General features: G+C 42.5%; 3 protein-coding genes across 4 annotated transcripts; 1 reads left to right on the top strand and 2 right to left on the bottom strand.

The window, feature by feature from the left end:
* Nucleotides 1–1886: 1886 nt before the first annotated feature.
* On the bottom strand, nt 1887–3885 carry hes6 (hes family bHLH transcription factor 6). The gene is made up of 4 exons (XM_076745834.1): nt 3554–3885; nt 3369–3455; nt 3146–3227; nt 1887–2803 (listed from the first exon to the last, which is right to left on the bottom strand). The coding sequence occupies exons 1-4, from the start codon at nt 3626–3628 to the stop codon at nt 2391–2393; spliced, it is 657 nt and encodes a 218-aa protein (XP_076601949.1). The 5' UTR covers nt 3629–3885; the 3' UTR covers nt 1887–2390.
* Nucleotides 3886–5570: 1685 nt separating this feature from the next.
* Nucleotides 5571–10472, top strand: itm2cb (integral membrane protein 2Cb). 2 transcript variants are annotated; one of them, XM_076745835.1, is made up of 6 exons: nt 5571–5778; nt 7615–7752; nt 7879–8070; nt 8169–8279; nt 8444–8594; nt 9262–10472. In XM_076745835.1, the coding sequence occupies exons 1-6, from the start codon at nt 5692–5694 to the stop codon at nt 9351–9353; spliced, it is 771 nt and encodes a 256-aa protein (XP_076601950.1). In that variant the 5' UTR covers nt 5571–5691; the 3' UTR covers nt 9354–10472. The 2 variants fall into 2 exon arrangements, with proteins under 2 accessions (XP_076601950.1, XP_076601951.1); XM_076745836.1 differs by having other exon boundaries at nt 5575–5778; nt 7882–8070.
* Nucleotides 10473–12509: 2037 nt separating this feature from the next.
* On the bottom strand, nt 12510–15392 carry LOC143329210 (G-protein coupled receptor 55). The gene is made up of 3 exons (XM_076745015.1): nt 15358–15392; nt 13678–14443; nt 12510–12841 (listed from the first exon to the last, which is right to left on the bottom strand). The coding sequence occupies exons 2-3, from the start codon at nt 14404–14406 to the stop codon at nt 12635–12637; spliced, it is 936 nt and encodes a 311-aa protein (XP_076601130.1). The 5' UTR covers nt 14407–14443; nt 15358–15392; the 3' UTR covers nt 12510–12634.
* Nucleotides 15393–16427: the final 1035 nt, after the last annotated feature.

Consider the following 16427-nt stretch of genomic DNA (forward strand, 5'->3'; position numbering starts at 1 on the left):
CAGCACATATTAGGTTAAATTGGACAAATACTGGACTCGTTGAAGATTGCAGCTGTTAATGGGCCAATTAATGAGGCTCTGTCTGCTGAAATCAGTGTTCGGCAAATTAAGGAGCAGGCGATTGATTTTCAGCATGAACTCAATGAAACTATACCTTCAGAAAGTTCAACTTCGAACTCTGAGAAATGAAAGAATTCATCAGTTACTCGTTATCCCGAAGTCATGACATTCACCTTCCCGATGCAAACGGATGTCTGGCTCCGACCGCTCGAACAATAGCTGAGATTCAGGCTGGTGACAGTCAGGTCCTCCGGTCCAGGTCTCAGCAGGCCTGATCAAAGCGACCCTCCGCCCTCCACCCCCGCCCCTCCACCTTTCACACCTTCACCAAATTCACAAGCTGCCCTCCTGCAGCGGACATTTGCACCTCTGGAGACCCGTAAATCCGGTCTAGTCCGTACGCAGACGCATACAGATCTAAGGGGACTGCACCAAGTTCGTCATCCTGCGATTACTTCTTTCTTTCTTAGAAGTGAAACGGCTAAAAGGATGCAGGCCGACAATTTCGACATCTTGTATAAAGTAGTAAAACGTTAGTACAAGTAGTAGTAGTACCACAATGTTCTGCATTATGCCAAAATTCCCCTTTCAAAAAAATTTAAATGACCAGAAATTATATATATTTTTATCACTGGTGCATGGACATAAACGGCATTTTGTATCTTCAAAACCTTCAGTCTTCTTCATGAGTGTAGTCGAGTAAAAAGTACGAGATGTCCTTCTGAAATGTAATGAAGTGGAAGTATTAAGTAACACAGAATGGAAGTACTCAAAGTACAAGTATGTTGCAGCTGGTCCAGGTAGGTATTTTGAACTGCTTTATATACTATTGCAGTTTAATCATATTTAAGATGTCCCTTCAGATAAATACAGTGAATGAAAAGGTTCATTGTTTAGATGTAGTGGCGTGCCAGAAAATACACATGTAATCGCACTTGAGTACTTAGTTACTTTCCAACACTGGACAGATGTAATGTGTCACTGCATAAATGCTCTGCTACAATCTGTGTTAATCTTTTCCTCATCATCTCACCAAAGATCCCTCTCAGAATGGGTGTTTTAAGACTGCGGATAGTGTAAGAAGTGACACTTGGTGTGGATATCACAGGAACACCAGAGGGGGGCATCTGACTCTAGCTGGTTTAGAGTGGGCTCAGGATTGCCGTCTTTTCTTATTCATTTGTCGTTGTTGGGGCTGATGGTGCAGAGATAGAACGGTGTCTGTGGCTCCCACCAGGACCAGAGTTCAAAAAGCTGTCTGTGAATTAGCATGGGACTCTTAGCCCCCTTCTCCTGCTAGCACAGCTACATTTTTATTATTTTATTCATCATTTGCTCTGAACTATTTGGCAAAAGCCCACACATTTGTATAACCATGCATGAAAGCCTCACATGCAGTGTAACACATTACATTACGATGAAAAAACACACACTTACAAACTGATCGGCTGATGGAAGAGTACTCGACAGCAGTGGCTTTGTTAGTCAAGAGTACAATTCAACGGCTGAGCAAGTTATTTGTTCCCGTGTTATTTTAAAACTGCAACATCAGAGAAGCTGAAGTCAAGCAGTTATAAAACCCATTTGCCAAGTGCTCAGCGAAGCCTATATAAGGAGTGAGTGGATTACTCATTTCACACCTCACCGATGCCTACGATGTGCTAAGGGATCTTGGAGAGAGAGTGCACACAAATGGTCCACAATTGCAGAGTAATAACTAATATCTTGAAACAGCCGTGGGTGGGTGGATAGTGGGATCCTTCTGTGTGAAACGTGGCCTTTTTGGAAGCTGCTGCTGCGGCTCAAACAGAATTTTAAACAAGCCATTTGTCGAAAAGAGATTTATTGAAAAGTATCAGGTGAGGTAGCCTACCAACAGTCATTTGACACTTATAAATACAAAATTAAAGAGATCCTAAATAAAAAATAATTTACACACAGCTAACAATGCATCTCTAGTTGGACACCTACTGTCTATAGAGCCCAGTCATATTCAACAAGTAAATATTTACATATGCATTTACCCCTACACTGAGAGCAGACCCCTCTCAGGCCAATACACTTCCGAATGAAGACCCTACAGGTCTCTGACCTCTGCAAACAACAGATTTACTTACATACTTTATTTATTAAATACATTTTAGTTTAATTGTATTTCCCCAATAATTATACAAAGAGCTTCTCTGATGCATTTCAACACTTTCCAAAGTTGTCATTTCAGCAGTGTTTCTGTCATATACCGAGGCCTACCCCATAAAACATCCTAACACAAAGCATTTAATCATCTACTGTAGTTTAAAACATCCTATTCCTTTCTTTTTTTAAATCATCTACCATGGTCTCCACACTGACTTGGAGTAAGTCAAACCCAACACATCCTGGCAGTCAGCCTCCTCTGAAGAGGACACATGGCTTTGCTCTGAGTCTGTCTCATCCAGGTCAGAGCAGAGGTCATCGGAGGAGGTGGTGGAGGGGGCCGGGGACACCAGAGCCGTGTACATGCTCTCAGACAGGGACCAAGTGCTGTTGCTGCCGGGGCACTCCGACACCGTGTCCGGCAGCATCACCCGGAGCCGGTCTTCGTCGCTCAGGGGCATGCTCTCCAGGAGGTGGTTCAACAGCTCCGCGGCTACTGTTGGGTCAATTCCCGGACAGCTGGACACGAAAGTGTGCACGTCATGCATACACTGGATGTAGCCCGCGGCAAAGCGCTCACAGGCCTCCCGGTTCACGGCGTCCACTTCTACGGACAGATAAAATGAAACACCCGTTAGCTCAGAGGTTAGCAAAACTTCACTTTAACGGACGCTTACAAACTCTCTGCTCTAATTGGCTGAGCCGCGGACGAATATGTACACGAGCACCTGTGGCCGCAGTACAGTTGATTAGAGTATTAATGCGCTGACCGTTATAAATTAACTTCTTGTTAGTGTTAAAGAACTATATTGTTCAGCGGAGGAATGACACGTAGGTAGTATGCTAGTTTAGGTAAATAATGTTTGGTGAAAAGTAAAATATGTAATTAACAGTATTAACAGTGGCTTAATGGCGTCCTCTCAACTTAACGTTAATATACATGGTTTACCTTGAGCTCGGTTTTGCAAGATGCTCTCCACACGTTTCACTGTCATCTCCAGCACTTCGGCATTCTCCATCTTTGATTGCAACTGCAGCGGGTGACAAAAAAAAAGCGTAAGCAACAAGCATTGTGAACACAAGCTAGCTAAAACAAGACATCAATTTAGTTCACCCTGAGAAAAAAAACAGCTCATAAAGCAGGGGCCACAAATATATCCGTGTTATCTTACGTCTGCATCCGCGATGAGACCTCTGAGTTCTTGTAAACTTTCATTGATGCGAGCCCTTCTTTTCTTCTCGACCAGAGGTTTCCTCATCTGCCAAAACGTCAAGAACAACAGAGTTAGCTACTTAGTCATTTATCAGCCAACTTCGTACAGAAACACTGGCAGTAAGTGCTCGCACAGGCCGGTACCTTTCTGTCAGATTTGACTCCACCGCAGTTATCACCTCTGTCCATTCCGCTTGTGTTGTTCCGGATGGGGGCCATGTTGTTGAAGTTTAACCCCGGCGCTGCCAGAAGCCCACTGGGCTGGAGGTCGCTGTGTAATCCAAAGAGCCGTTACAGCTCGTCAATGGGACAGATGGCCGGGAGATCCCAGCAGCCAACAAAGCTTGCAGAGAGACCGGGCTCCTCAGTGCTGCTCCGAGGGGGCATGGACTCGGTATATATGACGGCTCATTTACATGTGAATGGGTTCACTGAGACGCATCGAGGGCGCGCAACGCTCGTACCCGCCAACAATTAGTGATCATGTTAGCTTTTGTTCCTAACTTTAGTCTGAACGTTCAGACAGATTAAAAAAAAACAAAAAACAAAAACATGAATTATAAGATTATACCACAATTGGACCCCCCCCCAATAAATAAATAAATAAATAAATAAATAAATAAATAATTCTGTAGTCACAACCAGATAATATAGAGCCAGTGAAATCAGTGGAAATAAAATCTTGGAGGGAAATGCATGACACTAGACTCTAAAAACAAAATGTAGTCAGTTCTTATTTTAGTATATCTAGCTGTTGCAAAAAATACATAACACTTTAACATTCATCCTTTTAATGTCTTCTTTAGCACTCTGTTTTAATGTGTGCCACCACTATAGGCAATGCATCTGCCAATTCTCACATTGCATCATTAGTCAGCTGTGCCTGTTTCATGCTTGATTGTGAGCCATCAGTCCACTTACTAGGCTGTAGTGGTCCACTCCTGCTTTAAAAACAAAACCCTAATGTGAATTGGAAAATATGAGCCATTTGTCAAGTACATTATTCTCATGTGTAAAGAGTGCAAAGGGTCCTTCAGCCTCGTCATCAAGCAGCCTGAAACAGAGCTGGCTCGATTGCACTTATCCCTGTGTTTTGGAAGGTTCAATGACATGTTTCATTGACTATTCTAGTATCATTTGGAAATAGAGCTTTTTATAAACTTTCATTAATTTAAAATCAACTCAAAGTTCTCATGTTGTTCAAACTGAACACACTGTGCTGCTTATGTCTGTGGTGAGTCATATAGACACACTGCCATGAGTGTTCACATATGGTGACGAGAGCTGTGTGCATGTCTGTGCAAATCTGCATGTGTTGTGTAATTTGCATTTGGTGGAGATTTGGTAATTTGCTTTGCTGGTTACAGCGGATGCTCTGGCTGCTGGATTAAGGTGGCCGTATAGTATTGGTAGGTCTAGTTAAAGAAAAAATTAATTGTTGGTCATTTCAAAGTTTTATTCATGAAATGACAATTGGATTTTCTAGAACAAGTCTTGAGTATTAAAATCATTTGCACTAATAGTTTGTAACCACATGCAGTGACCTATTTTACAAATGTAAGGACTGCTTTAAAGTCTATTTACTGGTGTGTACTATACTACATGCTCAGATTACATTGCATTACATTACACCATACATTAAATTCTCAAACCAAGGCACACATACAGTCATTTACAGTGAACTACTGTATGTATTACAAGCCTTCATGAGCCCATACATACATGCAATGCAACTTATTATTAATATTAATATTATAATAATTATCATTATGAGATCAAACCAGTTATTAGTCTAGTAGCTGGCTCAGAGTTTGAAACATCCCTGAATTTCCGGATGATAGTGTTGGGAACATGGTTGAGAAGAGGAGATGCAGCTTTAAATAAAATACGGAAAGTATTACCATATCGGGCACATGCCTTCAGAATAAGGGCTCGACGTCGTGTCATTTCAACAAACAGGAGATAAAATTGTGTTGTTTCATCCCGAACAGCTTTGAATATTCAGGTATATTCATATGCATACCAAAGAACGCGCATACGGTGCATTTCCTGTTGAATTTAAACGTTTTAGCCGCATTTGGACTCTTATTTTGACGGCGGCGAGGCGGCTTTTCCTTGAGACCCACACAGTGCTTGTTCGTCAGAGAAGACGCTCTTCTGATGTCACTGAGCCCCGGGGGCGAGTGTGGTCCGTCGCTATATAATCTCCCCTGCTCGGTGGATGAAGCCAGCGCACTGAAATCAGATACGAGAAAAAGCAAACACACACTGAACAATCAAACATGGTGAAGATCACTTTCCAGCCAGTTTCGGCGCAGAAGCCTGAAAAAGAGAGCGATGGAGACAAGATCATTATACCTCAGGCTCACGTGAGTTTGCACACTTTGATTTTCTTTGTGTCGTGTTGTGGCATTTAGCTCGTGCCTCAGTATACTGCAGCATGAGTATGATGCACTCCTTTGTCTATGCAGTAGGTGAAGAGGTTCACCTTGGTCTGTTTATTCTTAGCTGTAGGGTTTGATCATCAAGTCACCTGATGGGATTTATAATGCTAATCTGTCATCTATTACATTATGCAAACAACCTTTTTATATATTTAACAGTATAAGCTTAAAATAATATATTGCTTTCTATGTTGTTTTTTGCTATAATCTGAATGCAACTGAATGATTCAAATTCACACCACTTACTGCACTTTATATTACTTTTTCTGGTGCACTTTTACAATTTCTGGAAGAAAAAAAAAAAGCTTACTGTGCAATAATCTTGTAATAACAAGGGTATAGACTCAACGTTGCAGGCCACCCCAGCCTGGGGATGTTGACATTACGTCACCTTGTTTGGCCACCTCGAGGACAGACTGCAGATGGCCGCCCTGTGAGTGCGCGCGCCTTCAGCAGACTATGACCCCATAAAGTGGTTCGTAAAGTCTGCATTTATAAAAGAGACCGGCAAAGGTGTCAGGCGTGCAAATAACCTCAGTCTTTCCCCCCGTTTTTGTCGAAATGGGGGAAAAAAAACCCAAACATGTCAGGTCACTGCACCAGTCAGTGACGTCACGAGATGTTATGTCACGTGAATCCTGCAGGTAGCGCCGGAGAGAACATGAGCCTGTGAGTGAGAGTGGTGATCCAGGATTTACTGTGTGTTACATGTAAACTGTGGCAGTTAATCTTTTTAATCTCTCTCACAATTGGCAGTAAAAAAAGTCAGGACAGCAAAATGTCGACATGTCCAGTTTTAGTTTCTCTTCCGTCCTATGAGTAAGATCCAGAGTAAATTTGAGTTCATGTGAAGCAGCAGAGGGTTAAGAAAAACTATTGTGAAACATGGCAGATTGTCAGGCTCCAGTTCTCTCATAGACCTGAAAGCATTTTGACCAGAATGAAACTGTGCTTTAGAGTAGTTTATTGCATGACGTTGTCCCTGAGTTGGGATTGTAGAATATCTTAAACCTGAATCAAATGTTCAGATAGTCAGGTTTTTCCCATTAGTCCGGCTCTTCGCTTCCTTCTGGACTACCTCCCGGGAGTTAGAGAGAATTAGATGTCTGGCACACAATAGACGCAATAGTCTGTCCAAGCCTCATCTTTTTCTCACAGCACATTGTACACAATGAATACCGCCTGATGACGCATCCGTCACTCCTGCAAATACCTTTCACCTGTTACGTCAAGGGAAGAATAAGACATGATGTCAAAGGCTGCGTGGATTCAGATTGGCTGCGACAGTAGGCAAGGCGTCAGAGCCAATGTGTGTAGATCTATTAATACGTCCGCCTCTGCTGAGGGACTCCTGCTCCACGCAACTGTTCTCGTTTTGACTCCCACCGAGGGCGCTCGCTAACTGCAAATATGGAGCGTGGAAGTAGGCCTCCAAGAATAGACCCAGACGGCCACGTGCCAGCATCTTCGTCAGAGCCTGGCACAATCTGTTCTCCCTGCTTCCGCTCTCCATGGCAACAGTAGTAGAGAGAGGCAGCAGATTGACTGAGAGACTGTGGGTGGGCATCTGGCATGTCTCATTCCAGTCCAACATCTACCAGATCTCCTTCCCTGACTAATGATTCGGCAGCCGTCAGAATTAACTCCATTACAATTTGTACTTTGAAGCGTGGCAGTGAGAAAGTTTCCTCCACCGACATCTCATCATGGAACTTGATATGATTGACTCGTCCTCTAACCAAACCGCTTTTCTCTTCACAGGAGCAGCTGGTCCTTCCTGTCAGGCCCAAGAAACCTTTTCCAACCGGCCTCTGCTGCCTCACCTTTGGCCTCGTCATCTTCATGTCAGGACTGGTGCTGGCCTCCATCTACATCTATCGTTACTACTTTATACCTCAGGTCAGTTCACTCTTCCTCTCCTTTACATTGTATCTTGAGCCTAGTGGAACAGGATAACGAACAAAGATGTTCAGAACGATACAACCTGAAGTCACATGCTAACTCAGCTCTGTTGCGTCCCATTAGCAGATCCCAGAAGACAGCTTGTTCCACTGCCGGGTTATCTACGAGGACTCTGTGTACGCTCCTCTGAGGGGCCGGCAAGAACTGGAGGAAAATGTCGGCATCTACCTGGATGACAACTACGAGCAGATCAGTGTACCTGTGCCACACTTTGGAGGCAGCGACCCCGCCGATATCATCCACGACTTTCAGAGGGTAGGCCAAGTCATCAGTGTGATCACTGGTTTGCTCTGATTTCATTTTCCTGTTAAAGTGCTTCATCATGGCTTAACCTTCGTTTTATCCCGGTTCAGGGCCTCACAGCTTATCATGACATTGCTCTGGACAAATGCTACATCACTGAGCTGAACACAACCTTGGTGATGCCTCCGAGGAACCTGTGGGAGCTGCTCGTCAATGTCAAGGTGAGGCACTCTCTCCATTCGCTGCTGATGTCACTGTGAAAGCATTGTTGGAGGTGAATGGCTGTCTGAGCGAGCGAAGGACAGCACGTTCCCATCTTCCTGTCTGCAGCGTTCCTCCCACGGACAGATCGACTGAGTGATTCATTTGTGTCTCCTTGTCACAGAGAGGGACATACCTTCCTCAGACTTACATCATCCAGGAGGAGATGATGGTGACGGGGAGGGTGAGGAACATGAGACAGCTGGGCCCATTCATCCACAGGCTCTGCTACGGCAAAGAAACCTACCGCCTCAGACGCCGCAACCAGCGCCGACGTGAGTGCACACTTCAGTCCACTCGATATGAGATGCTAAATAATGAGTGCTCGGTCACTTCCGCTGATTTATCACCCCCTTTCACACCAACTCTTGTGAGATGTTGAGTCATGTGACGTGCGCTGGGTCACCGTGATCGCTCTGCACTCAAGGAGGACAGCGTTCCTCCAGTGAGTCACAGGGAAATCCGGTGTTCAGTTTTGCCGTGTAGGATCCAACAGAGAGCGAGTTACAATGCAGAAAACAAATACAACCAGAACCAAATAGGGGCTTCCTAGTGAACACTTAGGACAGTGTGTCTGCAGTGTAAAATCCTCCTCTAACAGCCTGATCATCGTGTCAGTGTGTGTGTGTGTGTGTGTGTGGGCGCAGCCTGGGAACTTCCTGCTATGTGAGTCACTCGTAGTGCAGCGGACACATCCACACACTATGGAGGAGGTAGTGATGCACACGAGTGATATCTTTGTCGTCGCTGCCTTCAATTGGAGTGACAGCTTTAGGAGTGATGCGACAAACTTCCCCCGAGTACATATAAGGATGTGATTGAAGGGGATCACCGCCGCTGACTGAAAACAGGAAGGGCAGCAGTAGATGTATTATGAGCACCGCAGAGCTCCACTTTCAGCACCGAGCACATTTTCTAAATGCGTCTTCTTTCCTCTTCCAGGCATCGAGAGGCGCGAGACAAAGAAGTGCCACAGCATTCGTCACTTCGAGAACACGTTTGTGGTCGAGACCGTCATCTGCGACAGGGTCTAAATCTGAGGCGGAAATCACAGCCATCCAACTCTGAAGCCAATTTCAAACCATACCTCTGGAATCCTTTAGGCTTTTAACTGCACTTTAAGAGCAAGTGTTTGTCCAACACTTTCAGTTTGAATGTTGTTTTTTTTTTTTTTGGTTTTGGTTTTTGTCTCAAGTTGGAAATGCTCTTTTATTGTTCTTGTCTTTTTTATTCAGATAGTCTGTATATTTGGACGATGTTATACATGTGTTTGGATATATCTGTAGCTTGTCGAGTTGTGCATAAGATGTTTGTGTGTGTTTCATCAGAAGACTTAATTTTATTTCAGACTTGTCCTTACTGTTATTTAGTAAATCAGTGCGCCGTGGCTGCTGGTAAGGATACTTGGAAGCTGCTTGCACTCCAGTCGTTTTCTCGGTTGTTAATTTATTTAGTTTCGAATGTCAGAAAATGGCAAAACATACCTCATGTAGTTTCTTTGCTGGTTTATATCATTAATGAATGGTGTACATAACTTTGATTGTTCCCAAGCAATATATACTGTAAATTGATTTTGAACATATTGTTACATGCATAGATTTTTATCTGAAATCGACTTGTTTTTGTTGAACGATCATTTCTTTCTGGTTTGTCTCTTTCTTTCCTCTGGTATCTCACTTTTCCTACTCCTTGGATAGAATGACTTTAGACTGTAATTAGTAGCAGTGCTGCGGAGGGACAGAAGGAACCAAAGTCTGCAGTCAGCGACGCTGTGCTTAGTGTTCAGGATATGTGGAATATTTAGAGAGAATGCTTTTTACTGTAGATGATATCGAAGGCTAAAACTCATATTGTCTTGCTCTTCCTCCTCGTCACTTGGATTTGCTTGTCGTCTTCAGCCCTTGCCAGTTCCCAAACCTTCCTATCTCGGCATTGTTATCTCTACAGCGTTGATTTGTCCCAACCAAAAACAAAACAAAACAACAAAAAAGATCCGGGATGTCTTTCTAATGTACAACCTGCAGCTAAGAAGTCTCTGTGGAGAGAGACCCGTAAAATGTGCTCATATTTCATTGTCTGGGACACCTTATTTCGCGGTACAGTCGATTTTTCTTGTAATATCTTGCTGCTTTAAGAATAAATGATCAAACTTTTCTTGTCTTTTGAGTGTTTGTCAGTATCACTTTCAGTGAAGTATGCACAAATCTGCAAATTATGGGTTAGGATAATTGGAGATTGTACTAATAATAACTTGTCAACATTGTAGAACGGCAGCTAGTCCGTATGAAAGCAAACAAAGACTCAGTTTTTTCTATGTGAACTTCCTCACAGCCAGCGCAGCCCTGATCAGTTCAGGGTCTGTGGGACATGTTGCCCTTTTTTTTAACGTGTTGCTTAGGTGTGTGTAAACACAAAACTGCAGCTTCACTGTGGTGATCAGAACACACGTCACAGGATGAACCTCTTGTGGTTAGCTGTATTTCACTTTAAATGGAAGGAGGAAATTTGGTTTCATGCAAATTGCCGAGAAAAGTTTTTACGTTTCACATTGGACGTTATCCACACATGTCAAACATTGTTATGTTTTTTTTTATCTTAACCTTATTTTATGGACAGATTGCACAGAAGAATAGAAAAAAAGACCAGACCTGCAAACTAGGTCAGTCAGATCAAGAAGCTCCATGGCTTCATAAAAACAAATCTCATTTCAGGAACAATGACAGAAACAGAAGATAAAAATAAGTGAGCACAAACCAAAAAGAGTCACTGAAGAGGAGGCTGGTGCAAAATGAAAGTATCGAGACAGAAGTAAACCTAAACATGAGAGGTTTCAAGTCTTACTACTGGTTTTATAGATCTTTACACTGATTAATTTAGATATTAAAAACAGTATTGATATACAGTAAATCCCCTAACAGACTACTTTGCAGATTTACGAACACCTTCCACATTTACGACAGGATGACTTTTCAACATGAGCAAAATACGACAGAGAGCAGCTTAATGTACAGCGGGTTGAGCTTTAGCTGCGTTCACATAAATCAAATGTCCTCTTGTAAACAACAAACTAATATCAGAACAGTCTTATGGTACACAGGTCAGGCCGGCAGCTATTAACAGCTGGCTAACAACTTTAATGATAGTATTGCACATGTTTGAAGCTACATTGTAAGAATAAAATACAACATGAATATAAAAATTCTATATAAAATTATCTGTACACGTCATATATATACACACACACACACATGGCTTGTGTTCATAAAACTTTGTCGACCTTACTCATGAGTCATAACAGGGCAATTATAAGAAACGGGTTAAGTGTATTCCCCCTGCGCATCGATAAGGTCGGAAATTGTACAAGTTGAAAAACTATGCCACTCAACTTCAGGCCTCAGGATGGATAGATAAATGTAAAAAAATAAACACCAGAATACTCGGAATTTATGGGTTAAATTGATTCTGATGCTATATTTCTAGGTACTTATTAATCAATATATTTTTCTTGTATTACAAGTAAGTAGTATTTCTACAAGGTGAATAAGTGTCAAAGAACCAAACTAAGAAAATGTCAGCAATTTAGATACTGAAATGTCACTTAAATTACATTATAAAAGAATATGCTGCCATTAAGATAAATAAACATACATTTTAATTAAGAATAATTAATTACATTCATGTGATTCAAGATCGCAACTGGTTGGTGTCTTGATGTACACATCATGATTTATTCATATACTAGATGAAATATGGAAATTAAGATTTGAAAAAATATGTAATTGTTATTAGCTTCAGTTTTAATTAGCTAATTTTCACACTTAGCTAATTTTCCACACTAATTTTCACACTAACTATCTAGTCCGAAATGTGCTGGCCCCCACCTTAAACGTTTGGTGCTCCCACATCTTTTTCTCCCTCACTGTCTCTGCGTTGGCCTGGATGAGCTGAGAGTGCTACATCTCACAAGCTCGCCCTCAAATCATTCTGGAACTAAGCCGCACCGAGGCTTGCTGATAGATTTTCTATTTTGCAAGCTACATTTTAGGTTACATAGGAGCCTACTGGCTTCCTGCCACCGGACCAAATCGTGAATCAGTGCTCGTCAGATCTTCTCCATATGCTGCGTTTTAGCTTTACTTTCAGCACTGTGGTCAATTGAGATTGCACTCTGACCTACTTCAGTTCCCCTCACTCTAAGTGCATGTCAGCTACAGGAAGCAATGCTGGCTGTTTTTCAGCTTCACCTCTCTGCCTTAACTCTCCAGCAGTCCTATTAAGACAAATTAAAATTATTTGTCTTATCTATGTCCCATGTTCAGACCTCCGAAGTGCTGAAGGTGGGTCTTCTTTGGCTGATCACCGACAGCCTGAAGGTGTTTTTGCTGCTCCTCACCTCATGAGCGATGAAGTAGTAGCACAGAGCGTCCAGACAGCAGGTGACGTTGGACAGACACATAGATATCTGTATGAACAGGCTGATGCTGGTCTTGGCGCCGCAGTCCTGAATCACCCCTTGGTGCACCTGCAATGGGGAACAGAGAAACCTTAGTCTGCCTTCCAAGCACAAGAGGTAACTCAGCAGCGTGAACTCGGCTTATTTTTGCAGGTTCTTATCAGGCTTTCTGTTCCCTATTTTTTTTAAATGTTTGTCTCAGCTCCAGGATATCATGATCTTTTATCTTTATCGCATTTTTTGTGGCTGAAAAAAAAACAAAAAACAGATGTCCTGTTTGATACGAAAATGAAAATACAATTACAAATTTGGCAGACGCTTTTATCCAAAGCGACGCACATATGAATTCATACACCGACGGCACAGCATCAGAGTTTTTGAGTTCAGTATCTTGCCCACGGATACTTCGGCATGTGGACTACCAAGTCCAGGGATCGAACCACTGACCTCGGTGGATGACCGCTCTACCTCCTGACCCACAGCCGCCTCAAAATAAGATAATCAGTGCATAATATGCTTCACCATCAGATGGTTAAACTGGCTGCTTTCTTCACTTCAATGTATATATTTTTCAAACATTTACATTGAAAAGATAAGACCGTTTGAGAAATGTGTTTGAAAATGATCAAATAGTGTAACTGTACGCCTACTGGTTTGCCAGTTTTCACACCAAACCAGGCAAAAAATGCTTATTATCCTAAAATCCTGGTTACTCTAAGTTTGTTTGATTTACTATAAAAATCAAGGCAATCTTCTGACAGCGGCAGACTGAGGCAGGCTGATGCTTGAACCGGCAAACACAGCCCATGAGAAAGCAAACTGTTTTCCCGCCTCAGTGAAATGATTTGAGAATCTGTTCCCTTTAGATTTTATTTTATTGAAATTGAACTTGCAGCTGATCTCACCAGGAACTGCAGGAGGATGCCCAGGTGGCTCGGGGTGAACGGCACCAGGAAGGCACTCAGACTGCTGTAGATGATCTTCACACAGGCCCTGCTCTGCGCGCTGCGCTGGCCGGACTGCTTAAGCGCCAAGATAGTCTGAACTGAACAGTAAACCACCACCAGCGCAGGCACCAGGAACCCAAACACCTGCAGACAGATGATCACCGGAGGGCTCCAGCCTTTCTTTGAAAACCCATGGAAGCAGTGGAAGTCCTTCTGCCCGGCCTCCCTGAAGTTACAGGTGGTCGGAAAGATCGTTGCCAGCACCAGCACCCAGACCCCCATGCAGGTCCCCAGAGCCGCTTTGGGTGAACGCAGCTGCTTGGCTCTGAACGGGTGACAGATAGCCACCCATCGATCCACGGCTATACACATGATGGTGTAGATGCTGCCATATATCCCAACAAAATACAGACTTTCCAAGACCGAGCAGAGAGGTTGCAGGTTGGCAGACCAGCGGTGACTGGTGGCGTGCATTTTGAAGGGGAGAGGGAAGAGGAGGAGCAGGTCCATCAGAGCCAGGCTGGACATGTAGATCGTTGACTCTGTCCATTTTCGCAGAAAGACACAGAACACAAACAGCGCAACGGCATTGAGAATCAAACCAAAGAGGAATATGGGGATGTAGATGATCAGCTCCAAGTATGTCATCAGGTTGTCCACATGAACAAACGAACAGTTGCTTGTCATGGTGGCACTGCTGCTGCTGCTGCTGCTGCTGGCTCTGCTGTGAGGAGAATAGTTTGACTTAATTTCAACAGCTTTGGCACAATTTCAAAATGAATGTCTTTCCTGTCATTACTCTTTGTTCCCACAGAGAAACATCTGTAAGAGAATGCCACTGTGCCAAGCCACTTGAAACCTCTCAGTTGTGTGGGTGCACAAGCTGTGAACTTGTTTTTTGCATGAGCTTTCTGATGTAAGGGCCAAAAACACAGAAGAGAGAATTTATACCGTATTAGTTTAAATCACATGCTCAGTGTTCACTGTCTGCACGTTTTCACACCCTTGGCTGTTCGACCTTTTCGGTGCACCTGTTTTTAATTAAACTCCACTCAAGAGTCCCATAAGAATCTGAGGGAGTGGTGAATTTAACACAACAAAACACAAAGAATCAGGTCTTTTGTGGAACCTGGAGTAACTCGTCGTCACCACAGGAAAATGTTTGCTTGCGACAGAGAAAGCTCAAGCTATTAGTACTTTAAGAAGTGAAAAATGTGTTTTTAGAGAAAGACCGAAATCATATCTCTGAGCTCTGTTATCTAGAAGAAGACCACAAATCGTCCACCAGACCTCCCAGATGTTAAAACACGAGTAGATACGATTGGCAGACATATGTACGGTATATTGCTGTCTGACTCAACTTATCAAGATCAAGGCTCTTTCCAATTAGACACAATTAAATTAATAGTATAAAATATTTTTGTCATTCTTTTATGTTAATTCCTTGCTTATATCTTCTAATTTTAGAGGATTTGCAATGAAAATCTGGCTCGTGATTAAAACACGTAAAACAAAGTGCTACACACCTTTCCTTCATTGCTAACATTTAACTGCAACAGTTAAAAAGTCCGACCTGACAATGTTTTCGTATTAGATATCTTGTACAGTGGAAAATATGAAATGTAGCTGTGCTCTTACCTCACAGATACCAGCCTCAAACGTTCAGTGTGTGTGTGTGTGTGTGTGTCTGACTCTCTGCAATGTGCCAGACGCACTTCTGCTTTCTCTGTCTTTGTTGTTTCATCACCACTTCCTGAGTCATGCCACATATCATGCGTGTATGTTCAGATCTGCATTATTGCCGTTAAAAATCAAAGCGTAGGATAACTCGTCCAGCAGGTTTTGCTCTTATGAGCTTTGAAAAGATACGAGCATGCATGGTCACTGCAAACTGCTAGAGCAGACGATTTCGTTTGTATTGGAGGAAATGAACAGGATGTAAGCATTACTCATAGTGATAACTATGTTTGTGTTGTGCTTAAAAAAGCACAACACAAACAACAACTAGTAGTATAGTATAGTACTCGTATACAACTAAATGATAAATTGATTAATCAAAAATATGCAAATGAGTTGATAATGAAAATAACCAGAAAATGCATTTCTTGCAGAACATGCAGTGTGAATGCTGACAGCTAAAATACATTTCAAGTATTGCTGGAAATGCAAAAATGTGAAATTAATTACCTGAAAAATGTCAAAGCGAAAATGCATTGCACTGCATTGCACTGCACTGGTGAAAAAACTGGAAGCTGAAGTGCAAAATTGGTTGAATTGAAAGCTGAATTGCATTTCCTTAAGAAACTAAGAGTTGAAAAGCATTATTCGAAAAGCTGGAAGCTAAACTTCAATAGCTGAAATGAATTGAAAGAAGAAATGCTTTCTATTAATATCACACAGATCAACTGAACTGCTAAACATTGGTCTAAAGAGCTGAGAGTGACAAAGCATTACTGAGCAAAACAATGCAGAAATGTGAAATGAAATGCTGGAATTGATCTGCATTATCCAAAGGAGACCATGAGCTGAAGTGCACAGCTAAAAAAGGTGGAAGCTGAACTAAGTTTTTCACTGCACTGATAAATTGTTGAAAATAGGCTTAATATTTCACAAGATACGCAATCTAGAAATAAGTTCAATAGAAGCATTCATGTCCTGAAAGGGCATGTTTAGCGTTCGGATGGTTTCTGTGGTTCACGCTATGCAGA

This window comes from Chaetodon auriga, chromosome 12 (assembly GCF_051107435.1).
Source record: "Chaetodon auriga isolate fChaAug3 chromosome 12, fChaAug3.hap1, whole genome shotgun sequence".
Classification (NCBI taxonomy): Eukaryota; Metazoa; Chordata; class Actinopteri; order Chaetodontiformes; family Chaetodontidae; genus Chaetodon; species Chaetodon auriga.

Coding starts and splice junctions, on each gene's coding strand:
- hes6 (XM_076745834.1), bottom strand. CDS start 3,628: ATGGCCCCCATCCGGAACAACACAAGCGGAATGGACAGAGGTGATAAC. Junction 3,456..3,553: donor GAGTCAAATCTGACAGAAAG/GTACCGGCCTGT, acceptor ACGTTTTGGCAG/ATGAGGAAACCTCTGGTCGA. Junction 2,804..3,145: donor CTTGCAAAACCGAGCTCAAG/GTAAACCATGTA, acceptor ATCTGTCCGTAG/AAGTGGACGCCGTGAACCGG.
- itm2cb (XM_076745835.1), top strand. CDS start 5,692: ATGGTGAAGATCACTTTCCAGCCAGTTTCGGCGCAGAAGCCTGAAAAA. Junction 8,071..8,168: donor TCATCCACGACTTTCAGAGG/GTAGGCCAAGTC, acceptor ATCCCGGTTCAG/GGCCTCACAGCTTATCATGA. Junction 8,280..8,443: donor AGCTGCTCGTCAATGTCAAG/GTGAGGCACTCT, acceptor TCCTTGTCACAG/AGAGGGACATACCTTCCTCA.
- LOC143329210 (XM_076745015.1), bottom strand. CDS start 14,406: ATGACAAGCAACTGTTCGTTTGTTCATGTGGACAACCTGATGACATAC. Junction 12,842..13,677: donor GCATCCTCCTGCAGTTCCTG/GTGAGATCAGCT, acceptor TCCCCATTGCAG/GTGCACCAAGGGGTGATTCA.